General features: G+C 36.4%; 6 protein-coding genes across 6 annotated transcripts; 1 reads left to right on the top strand and 5 right to left on the bottom strand.

Annotated features, from left to right (window-relative positions):
* Window positions 1-988: 988 nt before the first annotated feature.
* LOC110410036 (uncharacterized) lies at window positions 989-1909 on the bottom strand. The gene has a single exon (XM_021419605.2). The coding sequence runs from the start codon at window positions 1907-1909 to the stop codon at window positions 989-991; it is 921 nt and encodes a 306-aa protein (XP_021275280.2).
* Window positions 1910-4324: 2415 nt separating this feature from the next.
* LOC110410035 (uncharacterized) lies at window positions 4325-5201 on the bottom strand. The gene has a single exon (XM_021419604.1). The coding sequence runs from the start codon at window positions 5183-5185 to the stop codon at window positions 4325-4327; it is 861 nt and encodes a 286-aa protein (XP_021275279.1). The 5' UTR covers window positions 5186-5201.
* Window positions 5202-6681: 1480 nt separating this feature from the next.
* LOC110409897 (uncharacterized) lies at window positions 6682-7602 on the bottom strand. Its single transcript, XM_021419396.1, has one exon. It carries the CDS (start codon window positions 7600-7602, stop codon window positions 6682-6684), a length of 921 nt encoding a protein of 306 aa, XP_021275071.1.
* Window positions 7603-10802: 3200 nt separating this feature from the next.
* LOC110410034 (uncharacterized) lies at window positions 10803-11708 on the bottom strand. Its single transcript, XM_021419603.1, has one exon. The coding sequence runs from the start codon at window positions 11706-11708 to the stop codon at window positions 10803-10805; it is 906 nt and encodes a 301-aa protein (XP_021275278.1).
* Window positions 11709-13523: 1815 nt separating this feature from the next.
* Window positions 13524-15316, bottom strand: LOC110409214 (Tetratricopeptide repeat (TPR)-like superfamily protein). The gene has a single exon (XM_021418486.2). The coding sequence runs from the start codon at window positions 15265-15267 to the stop codon at window positions 13873-13875; it is 1395 nt and encodes a 464-aa protein (XP_021274161.1). The 5' UTR covers window positions 15268-15316; the 3' UTR covers window positions 13524-13872.
* A 3855-nt stretch (window positions 15317-19171) lies between these two features.
* Window positions 19172-20704, top strand: LOC110409416 (NAC domain-containing protein 6-like). The gene is made up of 3 exons (XM_021418752.1): window positions 19172-19547; window positions 19741-20009; window positions 20135-20704. The coding sequence occupies exons 1-3, from the start codon at window positions 19379-19381 to the stop codon at window positions 20471-20473; spliced, it is 777 nt and encodes a 258-aa protein (XP_021274427.1). The 5' UTR covers window positions 19172-19378; the 3' UTR covers window positions 20474-20704.
* Window positions 20705-20911: the final 207 nt, after the last annotated feature.

Genomic DNA, 20911 nt, shown 5'->3' with positions numbered 1-20911 from the left:
AAGCTGGGAGATGAAATTGGCCTTTACTGGGACACATGCAATTCAAGATTCCAACTTGCTGTCCTTAACCGAGCTGCGGGGCATTAACTTTTTTTTTTTTTTGTTTTTTGTTTATCAAGCTAACCATGATACATCTATTCTCCATTTAAGCTCTAGCTTGAGGGATTTACATAGGTTTAGAACTGTTTGAATCTTTTTCATATGTTCTATTCTATTATAAATGAATAGTCCTCCACATTGTGGAAATAGATTCTTTTGTCTTCTATATGAAAAATATGAAAAGAGAGGTTTACAGTTTCTATTCCCTTTTTTATGTAATATTACTTTTTTTATTTTAAGTTAATCAACTCTGAGTTAAATTTAATTAGTTTCAAATAGAGTTTGGATTATTTATTTGTTCAACTTCAATATTTTGACTTTGAGCTTCTTTTGTATTAACGGTGATGATTAAGTCTATCTTGTTTTTTATGTTATATTTATATCTGACATATGATAAGTATAATCAAATTTCACCTTTTGCATTCCTAAACTTCATAGCAGAAAAAATTGCCAATGGTCAAACAAGTTAATTCATGGTTTATCAAATTATGCACTAATTATATAACAAATTGAAGATCGCAAAATGATAGTTTAAAGCAATTGAAACTCAAGTTTATATTTACAAGAAGCTATTAAAAAAAACTTCTTCAACTCTTTGATTTTCCTCCTTTTCTGATGCCATAAGTACTGATATAAGATATGCTGACAATCTTGTTGGAACTTGGAAGAGCCACTAAAGATGTTCTTAAATTAACTTTGTCATGTATGACTGAATCAAGTACTTTCATGCTGTCGCAAATGTGACATTTTACATTACATTCCAGTATTTCACTATACATTTTGATTAATGCACATTATTTGTACACCTAAAACGCCTAAAACCTCAAGGAGATGGCCACCTCTCAAATCTCTATAGGTTGGAGGATATAATTTTTACACCAGAAAAACTCTAATGAGAAAGTATATTAAGGAGAGAAACTCTGGTATGGATCAAGCTCCTAAACAAGCACTCCAATCCATCTTCAAAACCTTCAAAGATAGCATCCAAAGATTCCAATTTAACCTTTGCAGATTGAATATTCTCTTCCTCAATGTCATCTTTCGAACTCTGTAGTAGTAAGTTGCTGACTGCAACATCCACTCTCTCTAACTCGTTCATGTTCTGGTGCTCTTCACATTCTGTTAGACCCTTCCGCACCAACTTTGAAACCAATGACCATTTTGAAGGCTTTGGCTTCAACATTGATGGAGACAGGAATAACAGGAGGGCGTGAAAGATGGAAGTAGTGATCAAGCTTGCTTCTCTAAGCACTCCAGCCACCGCAGAGAGACGATGGTTTTGTTCTAACTGGGGAAAGCCCCTGAATATGTTATCCATTTGCTTCAATGTTGCAAGCGAATTTGCAATTCCCTTTTTCGTGGTCTTCCTGGAGGAAATGTAAGCTTTGATATTGTTCTCAATGCTTAGCTCTCCTCCCTTGCATCGTCGAAGAGCTGATTGAAGTTCCCTAGCACTTTGTTTCATCGACAAAATGGCATCCCTTGTGTTACCGCATAGATCCAAGTGCTTTAATGAACAATCTAACAATTCATTGTCCCATTTCTCATTGTGATGCTGAGCCAATGCTTGCTGTGTGAGGGGCAAATTAAGAAGATCCTCTACGCAAATACACAACTCTGCTAGGCCAAATAGACTGGTGCAAAGTGGTTCAGCATTTGATGATGAAGCTTCCTGACAAGACGTAAGCTTGTTCAGCTCTTCTTCCATTCCAAGCTTGATCGGATGTGATCTAGCTGGAAAGCTGATGGATCGGACTCTGCACAGGTCAGTAGACTTTGAGGAGAAAGCAGCCATTGTTACTCTTTTCATTCTAGAAAGACTCAACGAAGATGGAAGCTGAGTACTATTAGCCAGTACCATATATTTATACCAACAAATTGGGGAGATGGAAAGTAACCAGAAATCAGTGTATGCCCATGTGGCAATGTGGAAGGCATGTGAAGACAGTGTGGGAATTTTCCCGTAGAACGTATTATGTTGTCACATATCCCACCAAAATAGATTTATAAACTTTATAAACTTGCCTTATTTAAAACCATCCCATGGTTCTGATTTGGGTACGGTACGTGTATCTCACTCTTGGGATTTTGTTTCTCATACACTCCGGGTTCATTAGACCAATCTGCATTTTTCCATCATCTAATGCACCACCGCCACTGCCGAACGCCGACCTAGATTTTTCTATTTGTTCTATTCGTGGAAGTTGGCTAACATTTAAATAAATGTGGCCAATCCAAAGTTCTCCGGATATGGAGGGACCTTGAAACTGTGTTGTTTTGAGATCCCAAAAGATCAGGATTTAAATGGATGTAGTAGTTCACATATGTTAAAAACCAAAACAAAAGATTGAAGATATCATTTATATTTGGGTACCCGAGTGGTACCTCATCTATATGTTCCCTTCAAGGCTTGCTAGCTGAGATTTGCCAGAGTAAGACATCAGTCTTCTACTTTGATATATTATAATCTGATACAGATAACAATGTTTTTGGCTAACATGGATACATGAATGCTACTACATTAACATCCAACTTGTTAGAAATAAACAGCCTCCAGGTTCTTCTGATGGATTATATGGCCAACCTGCAGGATGATTTCTAGAGTGAGTGAGGGTAGATTTCTCGCCTTCCATTTTGTAAGTTTACTTCTCTGCATTTCCAAAAGATTATACAGTTACCCTTCGTTGACTTCTATTATGGCTTGGTACACAATCTGGGTATGACATTCTTGGTATAATTAATGCCATGAAATGTAGCAAAGATGTATACGAATTAACTGTATCAATTCCTTGACGTAGAAAAATGTTCAGCCGGTGCCGCCCTGAATGAAGCCGCAACCAATACCAGGACTCCAGGAGCCTCTGGTGCACCTTGAATTTTTCCTATAATAAATTGTTTTTTTGCTTTGGAAAAGGGTGTCGAGCGTCTGATCCACCTGATACGTGAAATCTTATCGAATGATGAGCCTTAAATGTTGGAGTAAAGGGCTATCAACAAAAACATATAGAAATTCTAAAATTTACTCTCGTTCAGACACGTGTTAAGACTTTAATTAATGCCCTGGTCTGAGTACCCCTTTCCGCAGGTTCGTCGCCAACACGTGGAAGAACTCAAATCACTTAAGTCAATAACCTTTGGTTTAAAAATCAACACGGTAAAAGTAAGTTATTTCAAAGGAATAAGAAAAGAGAAAGCTGCAGCAGCTTTCTTGTAAGATAATCCGCCATGGGAATAACTTCTGCCATGAACATAATCAATACCAGTAATTACAAAGAACGTTTAATTTCCTTGACATGGTATTTGATCATTGACTAACTCATCTGCACATTAGTTCAGGACTTACCATTGTTGAAAAGCCTTATAGCAGCCTAGGCCCTAAATAACAGTGATCAAGCTGTCAAGCTGTCAAGCTGTAGGCCTAAGAATTTATCAGGAATCTGAATTTGATAGAAATCCAGTCTGCTCAAGTTCTCGACCTAACTTTAGGAACTCCGGTGTGTGGATTTCAGTTCCAGATGCAGTGTGATATAGGCACACCACGGAAAATTGCAAAATTCTTTTCCTTTTTCTGTTGATGAATGCAAAATTAGTTTTAACCAAACTTCTTGATTGTTTATTCCAAATCATGCTTAGCCTTCTATCTTGGGATCCCTAAGATTGCTAGTGTATAGCCTAAATTCTCTCTATCAGCAGATTGTTTCTATGGAAAATTCTTCAAATTTACAGAGCTTTGAAATGCTGGGATGTGAACTTTAATTGGTAAACCCAGATTTGAGATGACTGCAGTCTTACAGTCTTATTGATTGCTTTCAGCAGCAAAGGATTTTGACATCCAGGATGACTTAATGAGGATATGGTTTTGAAATGACTTGTTTCCTTATCCCATCTCATCCTCACCCTTATTCTCTGAAGTCTGGAGTATGTTTATCTACAATTCAACGTTGATAAGGGGTACAAGCATAAACATTGCTCACACGGAGTCCTTATAAACCGAGGTAATGGTTTCTGTCAACAGAAAAATCTTAATGTCAGCAGAAGAAATCAAGGAAAAAGAAAGGGACAGCATAATTTGGGTTGTCAAAACTTCAACTTATATTACAGTCTATAACTGTTATTTTTGTACAATGTACAGATATTTTTAATTGAATCTGAAATCCCCAGGCATATCCTCTAAAACTTGGATGCCTCAGCAGGATTTGTACATATGAATAGCCATGAAAATCACCTATTGAGAGATAACGTTCAAGAGAGAGGTTCTTGCTTTGATTAAGTGCCTAAATACGCATTCCAGACGGTTCTCTAGGCCTTCAATGCTACTCTCCAAAGCCACCAATCTTTTATGTGCAATTTTCATCTTCTCAACATCGGATGTGTGTCTGCGAAGTGCAGCATCCACGCTTTCCAATTCATTTACATTCTCTTGCTTCTCTTCACATGATATTACCCCCTTGTGCATCAGTTTTGAGACCAGAGACCATCTTGTTTGCTTTGAGGAAACTGGTGCTGACAAAAATGAGAAAAGGTATTGGAAGATAGAAGTATTCATTACATTAACTTCTCTTAGCACCCGAATCACAGCTGAGAAATGATGATCCTGATCCAGGAGGGGTGCTGCTCCAAGTTTGTTGTCCATTTGCTTCAATTCTGTGATCAATTTCTTGCCCTGCTTCTTCATCTCCTTCCTGAAGCAAGTGTAATTAATAATGTTGTTCTCAATGCTTGAATCTCCCTTCCTCCTTCGGAGAGCAGATTGAAGAGCATGAACATGTTCCTTGAGTTGAAACATGTAATCCCTTGCAATACTACAGATATCTAAAAGCCTCACAGATCTATCCAACAATTCATCAATACATTGCTCGTGTTGATGCAGGCAGAGGACTTGTTGGGTCGAAGCCATGTTGAGAAGATCATCCATGCACTGATACAAGTCTTCCAGTCCCGAAAGACCAGCACAAATCGACTCAGATGTTGACAAAAGTGATGCTTCCCAAGTTTTGAGCCTGTTCAGCTCATCTTCAATTCTAAGGGTGGTAGGATGTGATCTTGAAGGCAAGCTAATTGATCTTACATGGTATTTGCCAGCCATTTTAAAAAAATTTTCTCTTTTCTAGATTTTCAGAGCTTGAACTTGAAATGGGTTTCTGTCAAATCAGTGAAAACCTATTTATATAGAGACATAAACAAGAAGAGATAAGGCAAGGGTGTTGAATGATAATGTGACCTTCATGTGAGCCAGCGTGGGCATCCCTTTGAGTTCGGATGCCTTGTCACGTCATCAACCAGCACACCTCAAATCATATTGCTGTTCATTTAATCCTCTCATAATGCTAAACTATGTATGAGGTGTCTTGTTATTTTGTCATTTCTGTGTTTCTTTATGCATGCATCCTAAAGAGTCATCACCTGTTTTGCCTCCCTTCCTGCCACATTACCCAACCATTTTCCAAGTTTAAGAATTGCAGCTGCCTGGCTTACCTGCTTTGTCTCCACTTGTAAGACCCTTTGAACAGCAAAAGGCATTGAATAATATTGTTCTCGAGATTGAGATCCAGATCTGTTGGATAAACCAACCACAAAGTGTATAATTTATAGCTTATTATAATTACAAGACCTTGATCATAGCATAAGAAGAGCCCCTTGTTTTTCTAATTTATTGTGTGCACGAGTGGCTTGTAGTACTCTTGTCTCCATCATTTTAACTATTTTACTAATAATGCTCCATTTTGAACTTGTTTAGAATCCTGCCTTATTTTCTTCCATTTTGATCATAGCCATCAGAAAGGCACACTTGGGTAAGGTAAGAACACGTGTTGTTAGGCATCTCAATTCTCAACACGTGTGTCAATAACAAGCTCTTTCCATAATTGAATTGGGTGAATCGGCATCTGGCATCTGGCTGTTTGGGACAGTTGCTGCTCTTTTAGGTATGAGGTAATCTGATGACAAAGGAGGGGAGAAGGGAAATAAAGAAGGCTAATAACAATCTGGAAACCAATTACCCAAAGCTCTTGAAAATATGAATTGCAAGGATTAGTTTAGGCTTGAAGCAATCATAGTTTGTAGAAAAGCAAGATGTTTTCAGTAAGATTTCAGAATCTAACCTTAATTACAGACAAACTTGGTAACTCTACTACCACTGATAAAGGGATTTTGTCACTGCTACTTGCCTTTGTTTTCTCATAGCATTTTCTTCTTGCCTCTAGTCTTTGGAAATTATAAAGAAGATTCGTCATTCCTTTAAAATGTTAATAAAATTGAAGGCATAATTAAAAAATAATATGACAGTCATCATGCCCTGTGATCGATTCTACAAGGTTAAACTCTGTTTAGTGTTCCAAAACAGGTGTGCTGGAATGCCGAAGTAGAAAGTCTAATCATTGCTTTTAACAGTTTCAAATCTGATCCATATATCATTCTCAGATCAGAGAAAACAGAAAGTTAGATGATGATCATGATATTTCTAAATACAGATTGGTATGAAAAATGGAGATTGGATATTGCATGAGAGAACTCAATACAGCAGTAATTCTATTTGTATTGTATTGACTTTCAGCTATAATGTAAATATACAACAGTTCTGCATCACCGGTGAGTGATGATGTTAAGGAAAGTGACCCTATTTTGGACTAGACACTTGAAAATGCAATCTAATCCAGCTTCGAAGCCATCGATGCTGGCATCAAGCGTCTTTAACATCTTCTGCATCATTTCCACTTCAGCCATGGTATCACCAATCTTTAAGTGTCCATTGATGGAGTAAACTGCAAGATCAACACTACCAACTTCATTCATCACATTCTGTTCCTTTTCAGAGGATAGTAATCTTGTGGGAATCAATTTTGAGATCTTTGGCCATCTTCCAACCCTTGCCTTCATTGAAGGCATTGACAGGAAGAGCAAAAGAGACTGAAAAACGGAGTTGGTAATGGAGCTTGCTTCTCTTAGGCCTTTGAACACCATTAACAGATGTTGATCTTCATCTAAGAGTGTTGAGGAACCAATTTTGCTTTCTATTTTCTTCAATGCTCCAAGGCACTTGGCTACTTCCTCTTTGACCTTCTTCCTGAAGTTGATGTAAGCTGCAACTTCGTTTTCAATACTTAAATCTCCACGCCTTCTGCGTAAAGCTGATTGAAGGGTTTGGACATGTTCTTTCATCTTCAACAGTAGGTCCCTTCCTTTGCCACAGGTGTCCAGAAATGTGACAGACTCATCTAGTGCCTCCTCCACAAGTTTCCCATTCTGATAGTGAAGAAGTTTTTGTTTGATTTGTGGAGAGCTAATGATTTCCTGAACACAATTGTACAACTCTACGACGCCCACTAGCTCAATCTGTATAGTCTCACCAGACGAAACCGCTGCTGTTGAATGTGAGGACGTTTTCCAGGCTTCCGAGTGATTTAATGCTGCTTCGAGTTTAACAGAAGTGGGATGTACCCTGGAGGGTAAGCTAATGGACCTAACAGGTTGGTGCACATCAAGCAACACAGGGAAGGCTGGCATTTTACTTTACTAATGCTGAAAGCTATCTCGGTGCTTGAATTTCAATGATTCATTAACCTATTTATAAGAACACGATGAATTAATGAACCCACGGCATATTCGTTTCAAGGGAGTAACTAACGCATGAGATGGCATTGTGGCTGACCTAACTTTCTGATTAACTTGTAACATTTTTTGCCAACACTATGTAACCCGTAATACTTTTTTATTCTTATGGTCATAGATAGTGCAACGTCGACCAGCCAGAAGATGTTAACACTCAACACAGGCCAGCACTGTAGCTGCATGCCTCTTTGCCTCCCCAATCATGAATGGTTACCATGGTCTAAACAAGAATTCATTATGATTCCTTGACAATAATTTGTTATATGGCTGAGAAAAAAAAACAATGTGTCATATGTAGAATCATCTCAGTCCTAATGCAAGTTAATTTTTGCAATTCATGTCTTCCTTCAAAGAACCAATAACGAGAATAGACTAAAGAATTTGGGTTACCTAAAGATAAGATGTTGCATCATTAAAAATTTCCTCTAGTCCTTGAATCTAGCCTTAGCTTTGCTACGGAATCTATAGGCAATGGTGGTGACTGTGCAGTTGGGTGTCCTCAGGAGACCAGGAGGCATGAAGCAGAAAGATTATTTTCTTTTATCTTGGAAATTGAAGGTATAAGCTAATGAAGATAACATTGCATAGAAAATTATGTGAGGTGGCAGCCTTGTTGGAAGGATTATGACTGTAAACCCATGTCAAAATTTATTCTCCTGTCTCCTCTAATTTTCTGTATCGTAACCAGCTCGTGAACCAGCAACAAGCACTAGCGAATCATGTTCCACAAATGAAAATTGGCACAACATGTGGTGTGGAACTTGTTGCCTACGTAAAATTGAAGAATCAGAAGAGATGTTGAAAACTTTGGGGTTGCTTTTCAACTAACGAAGGATGAGTAACAACTAGATAATGATTGGCTCTTCATTTTTTCCAGATACCAACGTTGCAAAATCACACGCCCATCTAATCAGTGACAAGCAAAGGAGCCTGTGCCTCACCAAATGGTTCAGTTTAGTCGGCCCCGCGAGGCACGAGGCATACATGTGAAGGACCTCAGTCCGGGGGTCAGTTGTTTTCTTTGTTCAACATGTGATATTGCAACAGAGGCGTGCAGAAAGCAATTGGCTTAGCAAAGTGAAGCGAAATTTCACTTTGTGGTTGATTGTCTGTAAAAAGTTTTGTGGTTTTCAAGGGTAGAAGGGTCTTCTCCTATTGTGTTGTGCTGCCATGAATTAATGTGTTTTGTTTAGGCAGGAATGTGCAGGTCTCTGCTTTATGGGAGTGTATAGTTGTCTGATTTTTGTGTAGTAAATTTTTGTGGGTAGTTGTGAGGAAGAGTTGGGGATTATACCTGCTTGTTGTGTCCAGGTATAGTCTTCAAACCATGGAGTCTGTTCTGATGTTCTTTCGAAGAGGATTTCTCCATCCTCATTAGCTATGAAACTACAATCTTTCAAAAAAAAAAGTGAAGCGAAATTTCATCTCTTCCCTATTTTTTTTTAAAATCAATAACATGCATGATGCTAGTTGATGAAACCTTTTTGCTCGTCTTTTTTGATTTGGTTGATGTCAGAAATGAATATCAAATTGTAACCCTCTTTTCTGTTTACAGAAAATAGTAAAAATCTCAAATTCTTTCTTGTCATCTTAACAGTTAAACACTGAACAATGAGGGCCATGACAGCCAAGGTTTGTTCTTCCTAAACCCAAAAAGACAGGCTAACAAATGAAATAATTTGAAGTCATTCATGCATATTCAATTAGAAAAGCTGGTTTGATTCTTATTATCCACTTCGTACTGCAATTTGCAAATTCATCTGTTCATAGAAAATAATTGCTATTTATTAATTGTTCGATTGACTCAAAATGGGGTACTCCATACTTAACCAGAAACAGAAACATTAATCTTTCCCACTTCTGATCAGAAGCTAGCCGACCATGCCTATATTTATTTTTTTTAAAGCCAAGCTGAGAAATGAGAAGCACGAGCCATTACTCCTTTGCCAGTCCACACTGAAATAATTGATAATATAACCTTCACATTTTTAATAATGAAATAATGTGCCATGTTTTAGGAGGCTCATTGGATCAAAATTAACAACCAAACTCCTTTTCGAAGTTTTGAACAAGAGAAAATCATCAAAACTTCTTGAAGCAAATTTTGATGTCTGAACTTTGAAGGAATAAATTGATCTCACTATCCCTTTGTTCTCCATGTGTAATGAGAAAATTTCCTAGATTGAAATCAACCATAAGAATTCTGGGGTTCAAGATTAATTTAGATTTTGATTATAATACTAGGTTGAATTTAAAGAATTGAAAAAAGGAAGAGAAGGGTAATGATGAATCTTATTTTATAGCAGAAAGAATGAATGAGTATCAAAGGTAAGGCTCTCTCCATTGCCATGTGACCAAGATACCTTTAATTATATAGCCAACCAAGTCACAAATATTCTGGCAAGATCAGGGTGGAGAATTAGGGACTAAAATGAAAAATGGGGTTGTGCCTGTTCTGATGCAGGAGAGGTGTGAACTCTGGATCAGGTTCCACGGCCTTTCATGTGAGAGCCTTCCGGGGACGAAATCAAGAGCCAGTTGCATGTGGCTAAAAGACTTTAAACTACTAAAACTTTTATGAAAACATGGAAAAATTATTGCATCCTCAAGGATATCGGCATTATTTTCTGTATTTGCATGTATAGGTTTCGTTTTGTTTGGTTAGCGAGAATCGCTTTGCTTGCGTGTATCTAGCTTTTTCCCTGACAACAACAAGCCAATGTGTAATATCTGTAAATAATTAACACATGTTAGGAGCTAAGTCCTTTTTTCAAGTGGCAGTTAATCAATGAGAATTAGCACTAATTTAATCATTGTACATTGGGAACCTTTTAGTTTTTAAGTGTTGTTAGTCACCCTTTGTATTCTTCTGTTTCTCTTTGTATGCTAGGCAAATTAATTACAAGAATTTACCATGGCAACGTTTTGAGTTAGAAAGATGTAGACAATGGACATCAAACTGGCAAATCTTGCATTTGCACTTCATCAATGAGATTGAAAATATCAAATTCTCTTACAAACCTGGTTCTTGAACATGGACCAATCCTTTAAAATGCAGATGCAATGAAAAATGTGGGTGTACAATGTTATAGTATCTAACAAGGTGTGAGGATATTAAGTAAGGACACTCTATTTCTGATCAGGCATCTGAGCAGGCGATCTAAACCTGCCTCAAGACCTTTGATGCTACCGGAAAGTGTCTCTAATCTCTTTAATTCAATCTGAGGATCAATCTTGGCATCATTTTTTCGGAGTTTCCCTTGCACAGAATGCAGGATAAAGTCGACGATCCCCACCTCATTGAAAATCTTCTGGCTTCCCTCGGCTGTAATCGGTACCAATTTTGAAATCAAAGACCATCCTCCAGCTTTTGTTTTCAGTACAGGCATTGAAAGAAATGACAGGAGGGATTGAAATAGAGAAATAGTGATGGCATGGGATTCTCTCTGTGCTTTTACCACCATCGATAGATGGCAATCCACATCAAAGAGAGGAAAGGTGCCAATGTTGCATTCCAACCTCTTCAGTACTCTAAGGGTTTTGGCAATGTTCTTTTGCAACTTCTTTCTAAAGCTGATGTAAGCAAGGATGTTGCTTCCGATGCATGAATCTCCGCCCCTCCTACGTAAAGCTGACTGAAGGTCTTGTACTTGCTCCATCATCATCAATATTAGGTCTCTTGCGGTGCCACATGCATCCAGCAATCCGACCGAGTCATCGAGTGCCTCCTCTACTAGTTTCACGTTTTGCTGATGGCGAAGAGCTTGTTGAGTGAGTGGAGACTGTACGATTTCCTCAATGTTGTTATACAACTTTGCAAGCCTGGTGAAACCTGTACAAATTGTCTCACCACCTCCATGAATTGTTCGTGAAGCTGACAAAAGTCTGAAAGTGTTCAGCTCGTTCAGCTCTGCTTCAATAGAATTAGGCTGCAACCTGGATGGCAAGCTAATGGACCTGACTGGAACATTCGATCCATGAATTACAGATAAGACTGCCATATTTACACAGAAAAAGAGCTTGAAACACTGAATTTTGAAAGGTCAAAATATGCTCTGACACCCATAGTTTCTTCTATCTATTTAGAAGAAAAGCAATTCCATGCCAATGCCTAATCATTGGGGAGTCGCCCTACAACTGAAAGATCCTTGTTGCATATTTAGCCTGCAACCTGCAATTATTATCATTCTTTAATGTTACGTTCAAGAGATGAACAATGTATGGGTTGGATTAATATTTGTTTCTGATCCTCAAATTGTAAACAACTTGTAGAGGCCGTGAGAGCCGTATGCTGCCTTGCCTCCCCAATCATTGCTGCGGAACCTTCTCCCCAACCAGTGTTCATTCATGTCCTTAAAGATTAGTTTAGGAACATTGAAAGGCTGGCATTTCATGATTGCCTAATAGTTTAGAACCAAAGATACCAGGCCAGTTGACCAAGGATAGCGGGAAAAAAAACATTAGAATAAGAAACTCGACGAATTGGGACCTGATTTTGCACAAAGCTAGACCCCAAGGCAAAGAATCTAGGGCGGCCACGACATGCAACAAAATCCCAAAGTTGCACTGAATTCTAGAGCAACTTGTAAGCAACTACACTGAGACACAGATTGTTTATTGAAAAAGACATTAGTTTTTATAGACATGGAAGACAATGTAAAACTAAACAGAAACAATAGAGTAAGAAGGTTTTTGTTGAAAGAGGGCCAAACGGGCGGCAGCTTGTTGGCAACGAGAGCCACAAGAGTCTAATACTGTAATGCAGAAAATCGCATGCATCACATGCTACGTTTCAGAGCTAAGGAAGCTCTGATTCTCCTTGTCTCCCATGATTTTCCGTATCCTTAGTCAATAAAATAATGGGACAATTTTTTTTTTTTAAATTAAGAGAATCATTTCATTCTATAGAACTATTACTTGCAATTTACAAAAGCAGACAATTATCAACTGGCGTTCTTCCAGTCAATTACTCCTTTTTCCTCGTTCGATAAATTGATTTGAAAAAAATTTTGGTGAATTTACATCAATCTACTATAAGTTTTGTTGTCAAGATTTCGGTGTAGGTGGAAACGCTGAACGTATGGCCGATGTACATGATCACTGTCAAGATTATTTAGGTACTAAATCCACCATATCCACACTTGTCGTACCATATTTTCGTTGATCTTGTTTTTTAATTTGATTTTGTGATTATGTTTTCATGGTCAAGATTACAAATAAATGTACCTGGTGGTACGCACGGGCCCCACAAAATATATAGAAGATTTAGACACGATCATTGCCGGTAAATGCATGATTCTGGTTCATATGATCAGATAAGACAAAAGCATACATGCATCCTCCCGGGTAAGGAACACAGCATTGCATAACATGGAAGACGAATTAAATATTTCCATTGCGTATGCACCAAGAACCCAAAAAGACAAAGAGCGTCAAACAGGGAGTACTTAGTCAGAATCTAAACTTATTAATCTCTTTAGCTTAGCCCAAAATAAGGACAGAAAGTAACAATATTCTAGCAGCTTTCGTCGGAAGGAACGGAAAAACTGGATTGTGCCCATGGAAATAGCAGAAGTGGAGAACAAACAGGTGAAGACCACATAGAACAAGCTAGAATTTAGACAGGATGAGAGACTTCTTATGTGTCAATTATGAAAGATTCCATTCAAGCTATCTCACGAGACACTACCATCAAGTACTAATCAGAGGGTATCCCTGGTGAGGATAACACTAAAGACCAGAAACTGTCGATTATCAATTCATACTATTTGGCAATAAAACAAAATCAAAGGCCAACATTATGCAAATCAATTTGTTAGAATATTGAACAGCAATGTCTTCAATAGCATAATTAGTGTTTTCTCATACATCTGATTAGCAGCCAAAGATCATAAAAACTAGAGCAATTAAGTATACAACATCAAATGAGAAAAGAAGCAATTAGCACAACTCCAACAATTACATATGTACATTTGAAAGTATAGATGACTTCATCATGGCAACTTCATGTGCACATTCAATAATGCCCTTGTAGTAATGGAAATTATGATATGCCACTAGCCAATTTTGCCATATAATATAGGCCCATTTTATCCATAAAGTAGATGTCAAAATTGTAATAATCAAAAAGAACTACAAATTAAAGAGACTGAAAGAATATGCTTGTTAGACCACAAGCCCTTGTTCTCTAGCTTTCTTCAGCCACTTAAGGGTAACCTCCAACGTCGAGTAAGCAGCAACATCAGTTAGACTTTTACTCTCAACAGCATAATCAAACACTTCATATGCCTCTGCGACCCTGCCCTCCCTACAAAGTGCCCTCACAAGAGTAGCATAGGAAGCCTTCTCAAGCATCATACCAGCTGACTTCATTGCCCCATATAACTCCATTCCTTTCTCCATCAATCTCCCCTTGCACAACCCATGAAGCAGCGTATTATAAGTGCATGAATTCGGGCTACACCCCTTTCTTTCCATCTCCTCCAACAAAAGCACTGCACCCAATGCATTTCCTTCCCTACACATTCCATTCATCAAAGATGTATATGTAACAGCATCTGGAAAATGCCCTGATTCAACCATGATATCCAAATACTTTCTAGCTTCTTTTACTCTCCCAGATTTTGACAACCCAAAGATCAAAGTATTATAAGTCACAAGATCAGGCTCAACACCCTCCTCTTTCATTTTCTTATAAACCTCAATTGCCTCACTCCCTTTACTCAACATACAATGTCCTTTCATTATAGTATTATAAACAAAACAATCTGGCTTAAACCCTGACTCATTAAGCACACCAACCAATCTCATTGCCTCTCGTAAGTTCTTTGAATTACAAACATTATCAATTAATATGGTATAAGTAACAAGATCAGGCTTTATACCAAAAAAACTCTTCAAATCATCAATAAAACCATAAACCGTACTTAAAGTTCTACACTTGCATAAATTCTTAACAAGAAAGTTGAACGTAAAATTATCAGGCGGAGAGTGCTTTAAAGAAAGTTCTTTTACCAATTCTACAGCATGATCAATGCGTCCTGCTTCGCAAAGCGATCGGATAGCAACATCAGTGGTGACCTGATTGGGTTTGAGCCCATTAGTTACCATCAGATTGAGGGTCTGGTGAACAGGGGAGAGGGAGGAATCCGGTGCTTTGCAAGATTGAGAGAGCAAGATGTGGTAAGTTGATCGGTCAGGGGAAAATGAAGGGTGGGCTTTGACCATGTGGTGAAGAAGAGAGATGGAGTCATTGACGGTGGATACTGAGGCATAAGACTGTAAGAGAGTGTTGTGGAAGCGAAGATCAATCGGGGCCTTCTTCGTGGCAACGATTGAATTGAAAACTTTCATGGCAGATGAAAGGTCTGGAGATCTGAATAGGGGTTCAGCTTTGCGGGATCCTAGGGAAGCTTGGGCTTTCTTAGAATGCTGGGATGGTCTTTTCTTGGTGGTTTTCCCAGGAAACTGATGGGGAATTGCTGTTGGAGATTCTAAAGGCTGCCTTTTAATGAGAGAATTTGAGATTGCTGGACGAAATGAGGGTGGAATCTTTCCCATTTCTTCTTCTTCTTCGTCTTCTTCCCTTTGAATGGGATTTGGGAGTTAGGGTTTTTGCAGGGTTCTAGGAAGCCGGAAGAAATATGTGAATATGGGCTGGGTATGTTTGTTTCTGGTTCAACTTCACCAAACCCAATTTCCTTGCGGGGCCCAATTGTTTAAATCAAACTTCTTCAAATCAGCCCAAAGAAATGTTGTTGAACTGTTAACATAATATTTAAAATAGAATTTTAAATTATTTATAAAAATTTAAATTAAATTATTTTTATTTTAAATTAAATAAATTTTTATTTTTTTATTTTGAATCAAATAAATTTTTATAACTAATAATTCACTTAATAAAAAAATTATTTATATCTCAAAATATTAACATGATATGTTAATATATTATAACGGATAATAACGTAACGTGTTGATATAACATAATGACATCATAATATTACATTTTTCACTCTTTTTATATTTAGTTAGAAGATAAATTCAAAAAAAGCTTTTAATCTTGAATTTGAGTTTGAATAAGTTACAAGAATAACCCTTAAGATACTTCATACTTGAACTCAATTATATATATAGTATTTCAAAAATTTATAATTTGTAGGATTCAAATTTTTATCCTCATTACCTTCATCACAACTTTTGCTAACTTAACTCTCTTTTTTTTTTGTAAATTAATAACTATAAAAATAATTTTTATATAATTTTTAGTTCTTTAAATTGTTATTTGAATTATTTAATCAAGTATTTAACGGATTCGGATAATTAGTGAATAGTATTATATTATTAAGATTAATTTTGAATAATATTTCATAATTTTAATTAGATTTTAATAAAAATTAACTACTTTTTTATTAAATAAATTCGAGATCAAGTATCTCTGAAGAAATGGATACCCTTCCGTTTAGACCTTTGATATACATTTAGAGACGAGAGGAATATTCCTTTATCTAGATAAGAAGTTTCTTGTTTTGTTCAAACAACACATTTTGGACTGAAAATGAGACCATTAAATAAATGCTCAAAATAACTAAAACAATAAATTTGTGGGCCATAATGTTGTTTACTGACACAGTGATGATGGCCAGCTGCCTCAGCGCGTGGCCGTAGAGTGTGGGCTGGGAAAATTCCCTCTGGTGTCTTAAAAGTTTGACCAATAGGTTCGACCTGCTCGAGACCAACGGTTCAAGGAAGTGAATCCAATCTGCAATAAAACTAAGTAAATATGCTCGAAGCTGATCTTATAACCAAAATTGGCGATATTGTAATAAATTATTTTTTATTAATAATTTGGATTTCGTTTAATTAATTTTTATTTTTATTTATTTTAAAAAATTATTCCTTTTGGTTTTGTTAATTCTTGAAAATTAAAAGAGCAAGTGATTTTCTCAAAAAAAAAAAAAAAAGGCAAGTGATGGTGAAGCTTGGTTGAACTTATCCAATTCAATTTCCTTGTTGAGGAAAACTGGTTTTCAGATTTTAGCATAAACATAATGTATTAATAAATAAATAAATATGAATATGATATTTTTAATTGAACATGCCAAGAACTTAATCGAGTGGATAGACATATTTATTAAATGTATTCTACAACACAACATGATTGATGATTTATTTAAATAATATTAATATAATGTTAACATGTTTAAATTTGTTTGTAATGAAAGAACTTGTTTAAATTAAAATATTTTTTATTGATAAAACATATAACTCTGTTACTAAAATTCAAAACTAATAATAATGAAATAACTATAACTAATTAGGCATGTTAAAATTAATTGTTTAAAACCATTTTGACAAAGTGAGATATCATTAAATACTTATATTAAACAAGGTTATTATCAAAGTATATATATGGGTGGACATAATAAACCAATTAGTTAAACAAATTTTAAACGGCTTGCACATCTTTGTAATAAAAATTTATAACTTAATTCAGTAACTAAATTGGGTCGAGTTGGAAGAAAAGTGAAGTTAATAATGTTCGGAAATAAAAGAACAAAAGTGGACTTGACTTGTTGAAATTTCTAACAAATATATAATTAAATAAAACATGGTTTGTTTGTGTGTGTGTTTCATGTGTTTTGGATCCAACATTGCCTCGTGTGTGGCGCTGTATTTAGTCTTTTGCGAAGTTTCACATCTATTTCCAGCATAGTCTCCAAACTGTCCTTGTCCTTTGACGTGTCATTCTCAAATAAGTAAAAAAAGACAAGAGCTTCCACAGACAGCTTGTCAATTCAAAATCAAATTTTAAGGCTTGATGTTTGACCATAACTCCGTCTCTTTTCTATCTTCTTCAAATCATTAATGTTACATGATTTCTCATTTTCAAATTAAAAAGTTAAAATTAAGGAAGTCGTGGAAACTTGAAATTCTATCTTTTAAGACGTTTTTAATTAAATCGGTACAATATGTATCACTATATTTTTCAAAATAATAGTTCTTCTATTTCTCAGTACTAAATAGGTTTTTCTTTTTTCTGTCAAAACCTAACGTTTTAAGTTGAAAATGAGACTGCTCTAAAAGACAAAATCAATCAAATAATGAATATAAGGATAATAAAAACAAAAACAAAAACAAAGACAAAGACCCTGTCTGAGGAAAAAGACAAGGTGGTAGTAACAGACTGCACATGCAGCTACCTCGATGTGAATCCTTTTCCACTGGAAAAAGTAAGAAGAAAAATCATACACGTTCTTTAATTTTCAAATTATAAAGTTTTCATCCAAAAAGGAAAAATCAAAAGATCAGTTGAAATAATTTGTTGTTAAATATTGAGGGAAAAGAGTTTCTTTTGTTTTCTTTTAATTTTTCTCTACATTTTTATTTTAACAGTTTCAATTAGCAATTTGATTTTATATCTCACATTGACATGTCAAAAAGAAAAGCCGTTGCACAAATATAATAAAGAAAATGGGTTTGGAAAATAAAGTTCAAATACTTCTTTATTGACTCCTCATCCTTTGGTCATACATATTTGCCCTTTTCCTGGAACATACAGCATGTGCCTTCTATGTACATTGATTCTAACCATTCCGTCCGGATTCACTTATTTTTTTGTTTTTTAAATAAAGGCACGTTATTATTGCCAAAAAAAAAAAGAGGGCACCATATTAGGAGAATGTAGTATAATTTTCTTGAAGTTATTTAGAATTGAAGAAAACTCTTTAATCAAAATTTTTAATTAAAATGATTGTTATGTACTATATATATATATTAATATACCAATATCGAACAGTTTTTTATATATATATGTATAGGAACCATTTAGACAAACTTTTCGTTACCCAAGGAAAAAAAACTTTAAGGCCAATTTTTTGTTGTGTGAAATATAAAATAACATGAAAAATGTTTTAATAAAATGATTTTGTTGAAAAATTTAGACCCACTACTTAAGAGTAGGGAATTTTCTATCTCTGTTTAATATTTCGTTGGATATCTCCTCGTAATTTTATATCACGTTTTTCTTAAATTTTTCATATTATAACTTAAGATTTAAGATTTAAAATGTAAATTTTTTATTAATAATATAAAATTAAATACGTAAAATTATGCAAGAAGCACCAAACGTCACAGGAAGTGGAGGTGGAGAATTTTTATTCCATTAGTTGTGTTGTCGTTTTCCTCAGAAAAAAAAATAAAAATTTCTTTTGTAAAACACATTTTTAGGAACGTGTAACCTCTGGGATCCCTAGGCCCCCCCCTCTCCGAGAATTGCGTGTTGAATTCCCCTTGTAACTATTTAAAGACCAGGCGTGGCCCATGTTTCACTCACTTCCAAGTTCCTAAATAACGTTGCCAAGTTTAAGATTTTTTCCCAGCAACTTAACCATCTTGAAAACAACAGACAGAGAAAAGTCCTTGGAAAGTGTCTAGGTAAATATACGACGAAGAAAACAAACTTCCCTGTTCAGGGTTTGCCATCAACATCAAGCTAGCATGTGAGACCCACTGCATGCTGGAATCATAACGTTCATCAAATTTTTTCCACATTATAGGAAGACCTTGGTCTTCCCTTCTGAAAATCATTCGCCCATATATAACCCTGTTAGCCTTGAGAGAGAAGCAAACCCGACTTTATTTGACTTCACTGTTTCTTGGAAGTTGTTTTAATATGGAGAATGTTACTCCGGAGCTTGCATTATTACCAGGATTTCGCTTTCATCCCACCGAAGAAGAACTTGTAGACTATTACCTCAAGGGAACCGCTCTGGGTAAAATTTTTCATTCCGACATCATTGGTTTTCTCAACATTTATAAACATAACCCTTGGGATTTGCCAGGTAACGTTTAAGCTCTGTTCTCTTCAGTCTTCACCCTGTTGTATTCTTTGTGGTACGTAGTAATTTAGTTAACGACTTTGTAACAAGCATGGTGAGGAAATAAGTATGTGTACTGGTGTCTACTTTTTCTCGAAAGCATTGTCATCATGGCCTGTAACTTAAGCTGGTTAATTTGTTGGAGGACTCTCTGCAGGTATGGCAGGGATAGGAGAGAGAGAGTGGTATTTCTTTGTGCCCAGAGAAAGAAGGACTGGTCATGGCGGAAAGCCCAACCGGACAACTGAGACGGGCTATTGGAAGGCAACTGGGTCAGACCGTCACATCAGATGCCCCAAGGAGCCCCGAAAGATAGTGGGCCTAAGAAAAACTTTGGTTTTCTACACAGGGAAAGCACCGAAAGGCTGCAGAACTGATTGGGTCATGAACGAGTACAGACTCATCTCCAACACCACCATTGCTACGGTACTATACACACACACACACACATTTGATCGTCAACTGGTTTCGTTCATCTGTTTATATATACATATATATGAATGTAGTATACTGGCTAAAACATGACCATGCATATCATGTGAATAATTCAGGAGGATATAGTACTGGCCAAGATTTACAGAAAGGCAACATCATTGAGGGTGTTGGAGCAAAGGGCCGAAGAACTTGTCAGGACATCTCATCAAAGCCTTCCTTCAAACGGTGCTCCTCAAAGTAACTTTGATGCGCTATTGTCCCTCCAAGACCTTGATTTTGGAGCAGAGAGGGGAGAGGAATTATTCGAAGCAGCAAAGAAGGAATTGCATAAGGAAGCTAATTCTGAATCCTTAATGCGAGTTGGATCCATGCCAGCAGCGGAGCCCATCATGGACTGGACATCGGAATCAATATGGGCTCATCTGAGAAGTCCCAGTTCTTATGCAATGTGGTGAACAAGTAATTGGAATTAGGCATGCATGTGGCTAGTATATTATAATAAAGATATGGGTAGTTAATTTATGTAATCAAACTTAAACGCATGCATGCAATTTAATTTGCATCATCCATGCAGGGTGGTCGTATTGGATGCTGCGCTGCTTGCATGGCTAGCTAGTAGGTGTAGCCGGTTCTTGTGCAGTTGTAATTTCGTTTTAATTAATTAGCCTGCTAATTTGATCCTGGTATCGAAAAACTGATGAGATAGACAACTCGAGAGTTAAACACAAACTCTTAATTTACTCAAATATCAGTTTGGATTGAAATTAAACGTTTGGGATGTATATTTGTTGTTCAAATTAATTCAAACCAATCTTTTTCAAAAGCCGAACCCCCAGAAATACGATATGCTAAACTCTCGTCTTATCATTAGGCAATTTTAGCAGCGGCCGGCA

Source organism: Theobroma umbraticum, unplaced genomic scaffold (assembly GCF_002168275.2).
Source record: "Theobroma umbraticum cultivar Fairchild unplaced genomic scaffold, ASM216827v3 scaffold_44.0, whole genome shotgun sequence".
In the NCBI taxonomy this organism is placed as follows: domain Eukaryota; kingdom Viridiplantae; phylum Streptophyta; class Magnoliopsida; order Malvales; family Malvaceae; genus Theobroma; species Theobroma umbraticum.
The sequence above is the reverse complement of the archived record's forward strand: the minus strand, read 5'-3'. Positions and strand labels throughout refer to the sequence as shown.

Bases quoted from the DNA above. Each gene is read 5' to 3' on its own strand.
- LOC110409416 (XM_021418752.1), top strand. From the start codon at position 19,379: ATGGAGAATGTTACTCCGGAGCTTGCATTATTACCAGGATTTCGCTTT. The intron at 19,548-19,740 runs GTAACGTTTAAG...GACTCTCTGCAG, and splicing joins TAACCCTTGGGATTTGCCAG to GTATGGCAGGGATAGGAGAG. The intron at 20,010-20,134 runs GTACTATACACA...TGAATAATTCAG, and splicing joins CCAACACCACCATTGCTACG to GAGGATATAGTACTGGCCAA.
- LOC110410036 (XM_021419605.2), bottom strand. From the start codon at position 1,909: ATGAAAAGAGTAACAATGGCTGCTTTCTCCTCAAAGTCTACTGACCTG.
- LOC110410035 (XM_021419604.1), bottom strand. From the start codon at position 5,185: ATGGCTGGCAAATACCATGTAAGATCAATTAGCTTGCCTTCAAGATCA.
- LOC110409214 (XM_021418486.2), bottom strand. From the start codon at position 15,267: ATGGGAAAGATTCCACCCTCATTTCGTCCAGCAATCTCAAATTCTCTC.
- LOC110410034 (XM_021419603.1), bottom strand. From the start codon at position 11,708: ATGGCAGTCTTATCTGTAATTCATGGATCGAATGTTCCAGTCAGGTCC.
- LOC110409897 (XM_021419396.1), bottom strand. From the start codon at position 7,602: ATGCCAGCCTTCCCTGTGTTGCTTGATGTGCACCAACCTGTTAGGTCC.